At 42.0% G+C, this 12,015-nt stretch overlaps 1 protein-coding gene across 1 annotated transcript in view; it reads right to left on the reverse strand.

Moving 5' to 3' along the window:
- Positions 1-12,015, reverse strand: part of LOC134572886 (relaxin receptor 2-like) — a 312,105-nt gene that overhangs the window by 54,144 nt on the left and 245,946 nt on the right. The window contains exon 10 of the mRNA XM_063432173.1: positions 8,546-8,611. Coding sequence (XP_063288243.1) covers positions 8,546-8,611 — 66 coding nt within the window. The remainder of the gene's footprint in view (positions 1-8,545; positions 8,612-12,015) is intronic.

Genomic DNA, 12,015 nt, shown 5'->3' on the forward strand with positions numbered 1-12,015 from the left:
AGATATCTTTGTCAGAAGCTCAAGGAAGCAAGGTGAAAGGTCAGTGTAGGACCCACCTGAGATGTTTGCCCTGACGTGGCAGATGGGCATTCCCTCCAATGGCCATTGGAGTAACTAAATGACCTCCATTTGTTTAAATATGCATAGAGATTTAGGAGAGAGTGCAGGTAACTTGTTTTTCTTTGGTTTTTACTGTATGTATTGGGAATGATGTGTACTATGGTCGTTGCTGCCGCCCAGGAGTGAAGGGAGTGAGCGCAGGACTTGTTTTTTTTTGTGTATATATATATATATATAGTGAAAATATTGAACAAAGGCTTGCACTCACTGTCTTTTGTAAAAGTATTCTTTCTTTATTCCATTCTCATTAAAAAATCGACGTTTCAGCCATAGTCCGTGGCTTTCATCAGGATCAACAATGATCAGGATCCTGATGAAAGCCACGGACGATGGCTGAAACGTTGATTTTTTTATGAGAATAGAATAAAGAAAGAATACTTTTACAAAAGACCGTGAGTGCAAGCCTTTGTTCAATATTTTCACTCTTTTATTTTTTTGGCTGTGGCTGAATGCACCAGGCACTTATTTGATAGAAGGTGTGTGTGCAAGGAACAGAAGAAAAAAAAAAAAAAAATATATATATATATATATATATTTTAACACAGACACACAAAGATACACAGATTGACACACATACTAATTTGGGATAATGGCCTCCTAGCAGTGCCATTATTACATGGACCCTGGTCGTGCCATTATTACATGGGCCTCTGATGACACATGTATGGGCCACCCGATGGGCCCCCACAGCCTGTGGGCACTGGTGCAGCCACACTCAATGCACTGCCAGTAGTTCCACCACTGCATCTATAACCCAACTTACTTTACAACATAGGTTCATAGATACCAACTGTGAAACGCAATATTCATTTAAATGTATAAAACATCCTAAGAACAACAATCAACAGTTTGAGTTGTTAAATCACAAACATGCAAATGGTTGAAGACATTCTAGTGTGCATGTGATAAAACCTGGTATATTTAATAAAAAATAAAAAATAAAAGATTGCTCTTTTGTAAAATTGTTTCTTTATAACAGTTAATGGTTTGTAAATTTAGGCGTGGCTGTAAATCTGTTTTAGCTGCATTTTTACAAGTCAAGCCGGGGAGTTTGGTTTCCATCATGGACATTATTTTTGGGTACTCATTATTCCCTTGTCAGAGTAAACTGTACAGAAGAGGAGACAATATAAACATTTTCACAGAGTTTAATGTAGTGAAGCTTTAGAGTGGCCATGATGACAGTTTTACGGAGATATAAAGCAGTTGCAAGGGAAGAACTCAGACTGTGGGAATTAGTTGATAGTGTATTGCTCAAAATGATTCTTTGTTTATTTGCAAATTAATGTTGCAAAGAGGGTTTCTTACAAGGGAAAAAAAAAAAAAACAGCAACCCTTTCTCAGTTTGAGTAAGTCCTACTGCAAAACAAGCAGAACACTTTGCATAGTGTTCTGTACTGCTAAACTATTTTCAGACTGAGTTTACAGAAGCCACCATTAAGAGAATACTGGCTGCCATCTTGTAGCCATATAAATATGTATTGTTCATGAGTGATGCCAGAAATAACACACCCAGCATCTTTATTGTATGCAAAACTGACGCAGATGGTTACATGGAAGATATACTATGACAAAGCAAATTATATTGACGAATATTGAAGTGGTATGACATACTTTATAACCTGGAAATAAATAGATTGCCAGCAGATGTAAACTCCAATCACAACTGATATTTGGGAGGAATGACAGGTCACTGTGCATGAGTGCAATTCTTCCGACACACAATCTACCACATAATCTGGTTGGCGTATTAGACATGTGCATTCATTTTTGAAAGAATGGCACAATGATCAAAAATTCTGTTTTTTTTCCACCCACCCAACCCCCATTTAGTCTGAAAACTAATTATGTAGAAAGTGAACATATCATGAACGAACAACAGAATGAATGAATGTGTCACACCTTTTTTTGTGTAGTCATTTGAACACTGGGGAGGTTTTATACCTCCCCTATGTCCCCACTCACCATGCCACAAGTGGAGGCATGTCCGATAAACAGTGAGCAGCCAGAAGCTGCTCACTGTAATAAAAAAAAAAAAAAACTAACGATTGGGCAGCGCCACCGTGGGGACAGTGATCTATTTCAACCACCACTCTTTAAATTGGAGACCCCAGTCAATGCCCACGGGTGGGTGCACAGGAGGAGAGTATGCATTATGTTACTAGCAAAAAGGCAGCAGAAGCCAGTGGCTGCTTGTTGTTTAGCAGACATGCCCCTACTTGTGGCATGGTAAGTGGGCATTGGAAGACCTGGCATGGCTAGGCATCCCAACTGTCCCAAATTTGGTGAGACAGTTCCGACTTTCGGTTCCGACAATGTGATCAAACAGGATTTGTGAAACAGGGTTAATACTATAAAGGAATTCAGTCATTTCCATAGAGGTTAATGGTTGTGTGAAATTTTGCAAATAAACTAAAGTTTTACAAGTTTGGGCAAACTGAAAAGAAAAATATTTTTTGAATGAATGATCAAACTGAAATAAAAAAAATTCTGTGCACATGTCTACTGAGTGTACACAAATTGCTGCTTAACCCCTTAACCCCTTAAGGACCACACTTCTGGAATAAAAGGGAATCATGACATGTCACACATGTCATGTGTCTTTAACAAAGACAGAAAACTTATAAGTTTTGTGTACACATGCGTTTTGGTCTCCCCATAAGGAGAGGCAGAAGTACTAAATTATGACAGATTGGAAACTTGGCAGACATGGATTCTGAAATTAGACAAATAGGGTACAACTTGCAGAACACAAAAAATTGAGCCAACTGAAAATAAAACATTTTTAAATTTTTAATTCATGATTTACTTGCAGTTGTGAAGGCACAAAACATAAATCATCTTTGTGTCCCAAAATCTCACTGTAAGCCAAACGTAAGTGATCCTCCACAAAGACCGTAGCAGAAAACATCTGAACATAGCTACACACGATGATAACCTAGCAAGATTAATTTTGCTAGCTAGCAGCATACATAAAATATAATATTTTAGTGTACAGAGGAATGTGATGGGCGTTAGAAGTGGGAATAGCATTCAGAACACGAAGTAGAGATGTAGTCAATTCAGGTCTAATTAAAGAACAAATAAAAATGATTATGTTGTCAGTATGGCCCCTATATTAGTATAAGCAAGGTTTAAAAGTTCCCTCATGCTCCCATCTGCCATGCCATACGTGGAGGCATGTCTACTAAACAGCAATCTGTTCGTAACTGCTTACTGTAATAATAAACTAGCAGCCGGGGAGCTAATATTGCCCAGTCACTGCTGTGTCCGCCACGTAATTGGCTGACTGTCACTCTCTAAATAAAGAATGAATAAAAAGAGATACACTGCGGCCTGGCACACCATTATAGCTGTAAAACAATGTGGTCATAAACATGTCAATAATGAACTGCATCTGATAAGCTAGAACACACTGTGCATGCATGAGGGCTCACTTAATACACGGCACGTTCGCATGCTCAATGACAGCTGAACATTCATTAACAGGGACACCATCGGGGTTCTACTTTATGCATATTGTTTCCCTTTTAATTCACTTCATTTGTGTTTGATTTGTTTATGATAGTACCAGTAATACTCCACTCACAGGATGTGTGGAACAACATTTCAATCTGAATTCTCAACATTTCACACTTTAGCGAAGAGGCCCGAATGTGTTCTAGCATCCACAAGCACTATAAGAATGGTGGGATGCTAAATGTGTGTCATTTAAAGGTGCATTATATAATACAATATACTTACATGTATTATATCATTCATTTTATGTGAAGTCTCTGTAACCTTTATGTGCTTAGCTACACTATAATCTTACTATGTTTGACTGACAGGGTTATTCATTAACGTGAGAATTGTCGGGAATTCATAGGTCATGCAAAATGAATTTCAAATTTAAGATCAAAATAGCCAAACGGAAAAACAAATCTCCAAGTCAGCTATATTTCCAGTTCATCTACTGTGGCCTCAATTTGGAATTCACTTTGAATTCGCAACAAGTCTTACTTGTACTTGTCCCAAATTGACAAAGACTTCATGAAGACCAGACCAGAACAGAAACAGGAACATTACCCCTAGAGCTCTGGTAGCCATTTAGTTTATCCATGGCAGGCTATTATTATTTTATTATTTTATTATTTATATAGTGCCATCATATTCCGTAGCGCTGTATAATGAATGGACTAACAGACATGTAATTGTAACCAGTCCACTGGCCATACAGGGACAGAGAGGTGGAAGGCCCTGCTCAATTAGCTTACATTCTAGAGGGAGTGGGGTATAGTGACACAAAGGTTAAAAGTAGGGGTATGATGTAGGTTGTTAGAAAAGTATTCACTGAGGGCTTAGTAGGTAATTTTGACAGTGGCAGGAGAGGAGTCATGAGGGGTGGGGGATAAAAACCTAACAGTTAAATTGATATGCTTTCTTGAAGAAGTGAGTTTTCGATTATTTTTTTTAAAGGAGTGAAGACTGGGTGAAAGTCTTAAGGAGAAGGGAAGGGAGTTCCACAGAAGAGGTGCAGCCCTGGCGCAATCTTGGAGGCGATATAATAGATACTCACCCGTTCTCTTAACCGGAATGCTCAGAGACCTAACCTCCCAGCTACCAATGGATACAATCTCAATACACAAAAAATCCACACTCCAGTAAACCGTCTTTTTGAAAAAGCAACATTTACAGCATATGAATCAGCAATTGTGTTTTGTAAACATTAGTTTGCAGTACTTACTCTTAGACGCCATGATGTCCTGCAAATGAATATGGACTAGACCGTTTCTTCTTTATTTGTAATTATTCACAGAGTCCAGACAACATTTTTGTTAGACAGAGCAGACAGCCGTCTGCACACTCCTGTTTGTGTATGTATGTATGTATGTATGGATGGATGGATGTAATGTACATCATAATCTTTGTACAAACCATACATTGCACTCTTACTACTTATTGCACATCTTTAATGTTTGTTATATCCTTTTCATCCTTTTTGTTAGCACTGTGTTAAAAATAAAAGCCTAAGAAGTTGTTATACTCTATTGTTTGTACATTATACTGCCTAACTACACTTGTGCTATATACTTTTATCTCACTATGTATATTTTTGCATTGGAAACTCCATTCATATTGTACATTGTAATCTGTCAGTTTTATATGGTAATTTTTAAATGGTATGTATTTATACACAATACCAAGAATATAAATTAGTCCAAGTAAAATTATCCGCAAAGTAGTTATATTTGCATAGACAAATGAAATCCAAAATGAAACCATGAGTGGCCGAGTTTAGATCCCCTGCATAACAGAATTGCAACACACTTCACAAGGAGTAAGCCACTAAATTATTTCTATACTATATATTTTATTTTAATTTTTTTAAAATACATTCTTTATTTATATTGTGCAAGGGAGAACAAACAGGCTTGTGATACCACAATGGCATGGACTAGCGCATTTCAAGCATACATGTAATGTTATTGCCATGGTACATGAGATAATTGCACATTTTTATATTAAGTATACATAGGCTATACACATCGTGAGAATATACTGGTTTTGAAGGCTAACTACCTTTGGTTAAAAACATGCTAAAGAATAATAGAATATAACCATGTGTGATCAACAAGGTATTTTGGGACCCATAAAAGGGTTAGGTCAAATAATGATCTGAGATCAACGTCCCCGAGTGCGGCCTAGTGCCCTAAAAAAAAAACCTGCTCACATGGTCAGCTCACTCTATGCACTGGTAGGGCATAGTCCCACTGAGTAGATCAAGGCCTATTAGCCTCCAGCTCATGGTCCAGCAGGCCTTCTCCTCCCCTACCACAGCATGGCCCCGGCTGAGCCAATTCTAAAGGGATAGTCTCACTCCAATATGTCAAGCCCCACTTGCTACTATGGATACTAACCCAAGGTTGAGTAGGGTGCTGGCTTCAGGATGCCTGTGGTAGCCGAGCAGGGCCGTCTATAATATTAATAGGACCCTGGGCAAAGCATTTTCTTGGGCCCCCTGGATCTTGCACCCCCTTCTCCACCCACACACACACAATCACGCCTTTCACCCCAACACAATGGAACGATTCAATACATACTTAGACACACATATACGCTGACAGACATACTGACACATACACACACAGTCAGACATTCTAACACATATATTCACTGACAGACATACTGACACATACACACACAGTCAGACATTCTAACAAACATATATTCACTGACAGACATACTGAGACATTCACAGATACATACTGACACACACAGACATACACTGACACACAAATATATACTGACTGACATATTAACACACAGACACATACAGACATACTGACACACACAGACATACACTGACAGGCATACTGACACACACACAGACACTGACAGACAGACATGCTGATGCACACAGACACATACACTGACAGACGTACTGACACACACAAACACAGACACTGACAGACATGCTGACACACACAGACACACCACCGTCACTACACAGAGCTCAAACAGAGTGCAACCGTACAGCTTGGCAGCCAGGCCTTTTATACTATATATTTAAGTAATGTTGTAATTGTCTGTTTTATCCTAATTCTGATGAAAGTCCCTGTGACGGACCGCCTGGTCCCCCGACTGGATGCCTCCATCAATCCATGCTCCTAGTGCTCAGTGAGATCTCCACTAGAGACACCATAAGCACTGTAGACTCCACAAACCGCCGCAGCTTGGTTGGGGTCTCGCCGTCCTCCACCCACCCTGGACCCAAAACCAGGACCCAGCTTCCAATGGGTAGATCTCTCTTACTCCAGAGAGCATAGCAGTAACAGGAGATACTCAGGAGAGTATTGTGATATAGCAATCCCCAGAGTGTATGTAGTTCTCCAATCCCCCAAACATGAGCCAAGACTTCATGAATGGGTAAAGCATTCTGTTTAATGGAAGCCACAGCAGGCCTTTTATGCAAGTCCCTAAGCAAGGTGTACGCCCACATGGACCTTGTTGGGGACAAGGACACAAAGCTTACAAACCAATCAGAACAGTAATTAAATATACAACACTCCCATAACAAACATACAATCCCTCCCCTTTGCCTGTGAGATAATTGAGTCAGATATTGTATTAACCCAATTATCTCCAGGCAGAAAAAACACATATTTTACAAAGTTCAATAAGTACCCCAAAAGACAACATATCCCCATAAATAGGGGATCCCCTGATAGCCCTGATCTGGGTGACAAACATATCCAAAAATCAGAAATTTTAGAAATTTTATGGAGGTCATGTATTTGACCGACCACAGGCATGGCCCCATGCCCAAAACAGTTCCAGAGAATAAGGGCTTACAGTCGGTCTAGTTTGGTAGTTTGAAAACGAACAAACTACCGAACAGAGTCAATAGTCTTACCCTGGAGCTTGTTCCCTTCATGCAGACGAATGATCTCACTGAACAGTGCCCTTTTAAGCCAAATAGAAACAAACACAGGTGATGATGGAAGTCCAGCGGTGTTCAGGAGTTTCTGTATACGATTTTAGTTCCAGGAGATTCATGTCCAAACACCGCTGCCTGCGTTCATGCGAACAAGATGGCCACCACCTCGTGGTTGTTTCATAGGAATTGCGGCCGCCCAGACGAACAATTAGAACACTGCGGTGAGAAAAGTTCCAAGTTGTTAATAGGTGTTAACAAGCTCCAGGGTTGTCTCTGTTCGTGCGGTTGTTCGGTAAACGAACCATATAGTCCCAATTGCACAAACAGAGCCTGTTTGAAGTATTTTAGCCAGATCTATTGCAGGGACAATAGTCACAGGGTAGGAGGCTGGCAAACACTCCTCCAAAAGCCAGTCGTGAGGTTACTTTTGCCACAGTCCTGTATAGGGACAGAGACAAAGATCACTTCTGAACATCATGTAACAATAGAATATATATATATATATATATATATATATATATATATATATATAAAAGAATATATTGAAGAAAAGACCGTGAATGCGGCCACATCTTTGCATTGTTTATATTTCACAAGTATTGTGGACTGCCACCTGGCACTTTAACCCCTTAAGGACACATGACGTGTGTGACATGTCATGATTCCCTTTTATTCCAGAAGTTTGGTCCTTAAGGGGTTAAAGCTGCAGCCTAAGTGCAAGGATTTTTTATTTTTTTATATATATATACACACACACAAAGTTTGGAGGCAAAGTTTTTTACCTCCTATCCCTGAAAAGTGACACCCAAGGCAAATGCTTCGTGCTAAATACAGCGCTGAATGTGATACAGAAGAGACAAAAGGTGAAGCCAACCTTGGATGTTTACATGACTGGTCCAGACATAATTCCCATTTAATCGAATAACTGACTTTCTACGGTAGGGAGCTTAAACAGGAACATTAATAAAATAGAAATAGCTATTTGTAGAAGACACTCATACTCACAGGACTGTGATACATTCCTGAAACACTGAGCTACGAACTGTGCGGATTCGATTTCCCTCCAAGTCCCTAAAAAAAAAAAATAGCACAGTGGAGTTTCATAACTAGAATGTCAATACTAGCTTATAATACACTCTTCAACTAAAATGCAGCAAACTACAAAGATAAAATGATGGTTCTGAATTAGTGTGTAAAATTGTTGGGCACTTTAGTCAAGGCATGCAGGCAAGTATGGGAAATGGCTATTCTACATGACTTAATAAATGTGAATATTACTTTGTTGGCTGTGTTTTCTGTGTTTGCGCAGGTATCTATCTAGGCAGCTATCGTCTCCTAAATGTGTTTTTTTAAATGATGTAATGTGATCATTTTAATGTCGGGAGAATAATAAATGCACGATTGTATCACCAGTGTTAAGTATTTTTTGGAATGATCTTGACTGAAACTTTTAAGGACATTGTAACGGATCACCTGGCACCCCGACTGGGTACCTCCGTTGATGGATGCTCCTAGCACTTCTTGAGGATTCCAAGCACTCTAGCCGACAACAGAACCACCGCAGGACGAACCTCTCTTCCTTCCAGAGCGAAGCAGGAACGAGCTCTTAAAAGAGCTTAGGAGTGATTATAGCAAGGGAATATGCAGAGCATAGCAATCCCTTGTAGCAGATTCCCCCAATAAGAGACAGGACTCCAAATTGAGGGTGAAGTAGAACTGACAAAATCTTTATTTTACTTGGGACTAGCCCATTTGGTCATTACATTAACATTGCTGTGAAAACTCAATAAAATTACAAACAGTCAAATCATAGCAGGCAACATTCAGTGACTTATTATAACATAATTACATATTTATAAATAGGTGGGGAAGACCATAATTAACACAAATGTCTCTCCTGCATGCAGAATTAGCGATATGCAAATCTACCCGAATATGCAAATTACCAGTCTTGCTATTCAGGTAGTGCATATTACTGTTGCTACCAACAGAGGGCACTACACAAGCTCCATAGCCAAATCCACCTAAGGGGTAGCAATCCTCAGCAGTACAGGAGAGCAGGCAATACATCTCAGGGGCCATAGTCACATGGCAGGAGGCTGGCAATCAGTCTTCTCCAATGCCCAGTGGCAAGGCTGGTACCGCCACATTTCTCCCCTTTTCCAAACAGACTAACAGGGTATCTGACCTCCTGCCGGTCAGTGCCCTGGTAAGTCCAGCAACCCACCCACAAAGCACAAACAGTAATACAGCCTACCCACAATACATGGTTACTACACCTGGGTAAAAGATTAGCTCGTCCATGTCCAGGTGCCTCAACAAGGCTGTGTGGGGTACTGATAGGCTGCCTTGGTGGGTTGCTGAGTGCCAGCGCTACCACGGGAGTAGCCTGGTTGGAGCCATGCTGAAAAGAAGAGTTGGTAGGCTCCTCTCTCGGGATCTGGGGCTGCTGCTGGAGGGGGAGACCGACTGTCTCCCCTTTGGTTACATAGTCCTGCTGCTGGTGGACAGGACCGACTGTCCCTACCCCTAGTGGTGCATGTGCAGAGACCACGGTCCCATCTGCACTGTTGTGGAGCTTACTGTCTCCCCTTGGTGGGTTAAGCTGCTGCTGGGGAGAGGGGGTAACAAGCTCCTCTCCCATACATACTTTCAGCTGCTGGGGAGAGGGGGTAAAAAGCTCCTCTCCCATACATACTTTCAGCCGCTGGGGAGAGAGACTAACTGTCTCCTCTCCTAATGACACACACTGCTGCTGGGGAGGAAGGACGACACCTTCAGCTCCCTGTAACACACACTGCCGCTGGGGAGGAAGGACTGCACCTTCGGCTCCCTGAGACTCACTGGACTGCTGGGGAGAGGGACCAACTGTCTCCTCTCCTAAGGACACACACTGCCGCTTGGGAGGAAGGACTGCACCTTCGGCTCCCTGAGACTCACTGGACTGCTGGGAAGAGGGACCAACTGTCTCCTCTCCTAAGGACACACACTGCCGCTGGGGAGGAAGGACGGCACCTTCAGCTCCCTGGGATACATACTGCCGCTGGGGATCTGGGCCGACTGCCCAGCATCCCTGTAGGGCCGGTAGAGAGACCTCGGTCCCATCTCCACCTGCCAGCTGGGTGTCTTCCCAGGACAAGTCAATAAGATCTTCCATCTCTGGTGCTGGTTGGGACATATGTGGTACAGTACCAAGGTCCCCTGATAACAGGCTTGGTTGCTGGGGAGGAAGAACTAAACTCAATGCTTCCGGTGGCATACAGTCAATAAGCCCCATCATGTCAGAGACAGGCGGCGTTATACATTGGAATAGGCAAACATAATCCTGTTCTAGTTCCCACTCCCGGTTGGCAAGAAAAGATAGATCTGGCTGAATGGCATTGATCTCCGTAAGGTCCCAGTTGTCTGCCCGCTCAGCTCGGATGGACCAGAAGCGAGCAATGTCGGTGTCTCCGAACCAGAGACTAGTTTCAATAGTATCCCACAACAAACCAGGGCCATCGTAGTCTTCCCCCTCAATACACTTGTACTCGATCAGCCATGGGTAGAGGTGGTAAGCATGCCACCGCAGGGCCCGATAGGAATCATCCAGCCACACCTCAGTCTCAACTAGCGTCTCCAGTTCGCTTACCCATTCCTCTGAGGGCTGGTTTCCCAATAATGGCATCCGCAGCTCTAGTTGTTCTGCTTGGCGCTGGTTAGTGGTCAGGATTTCCTCGAACCGGAAGGGTCGAATTTCGTCGATGTCCTCCTTCCAGAGATCGGTACGAAGCGCCACCCTCCACTCTGTCTCTTTTTCCTCTGGGATAGGATACTCCATACTGTGCATCACATCCTGTAGTCGCTGCTGGAGCCTGGCATCAAAGGGAGATACTGCACGGCCTTCCATCTCTGAAGTAGTGCTGGTTTTCCCAAGGCTAGGAAGCCATCCCACCGCTGCCACCAATGTAACGGATCACCTGGCACCCCGACTGGGTACCTCCGTTGATGGATGCTCCTAGCACTTCTTGAGGATTCCAAGCACTCTAGCCGACAACAGAACCACCGCAGGACGAACCTCTCTTCCTTCCAGAGCGAAGCAGGAACGAGCTCTTAAAAGAGCTTAGGAGTGATTATAGCAAGGGAATATGCAGAGCATAGCAATCCCTTGTAGCAGATTCCCCCAATAAGAGACAGGACTCCAAATTGAGGGTGAAGTAGAACTGACAAAATCTTTATTTTACTTGGGACTAGCCCATTTGGTCATTACATTAACATTGCTGTGAAAACTCAATAAAATTACAAACAGTCAAATCATAGCAGGCAACATTCAGTGACTTATTATAACATAATTACATATTTATAAATAGGTGGGGAAGACCATAATTAACACAAATGTCTCTCCTGCATGCAGAATTAGCGATATGCAAATCTACCCGAATATGCAAATTACCAGTCTTGCTATTCAGGTAGTGCATATTACTGTTGCTACCAAC

Source organism: Pelobates fuscus, chromosome 9, assembly GCF_036172605.1.
Source record: "Pelobates fuscus isolate aPelFus1 chromosome 9, aPelFus1.pri, whole genome shotgun sequence".
NCBI classification, from domain to species: Eukaryota; Metazoa; Chordata; class Amphibia; order Anura; family Pelobatidae; genus Pelobates; species Pelobates fuscus.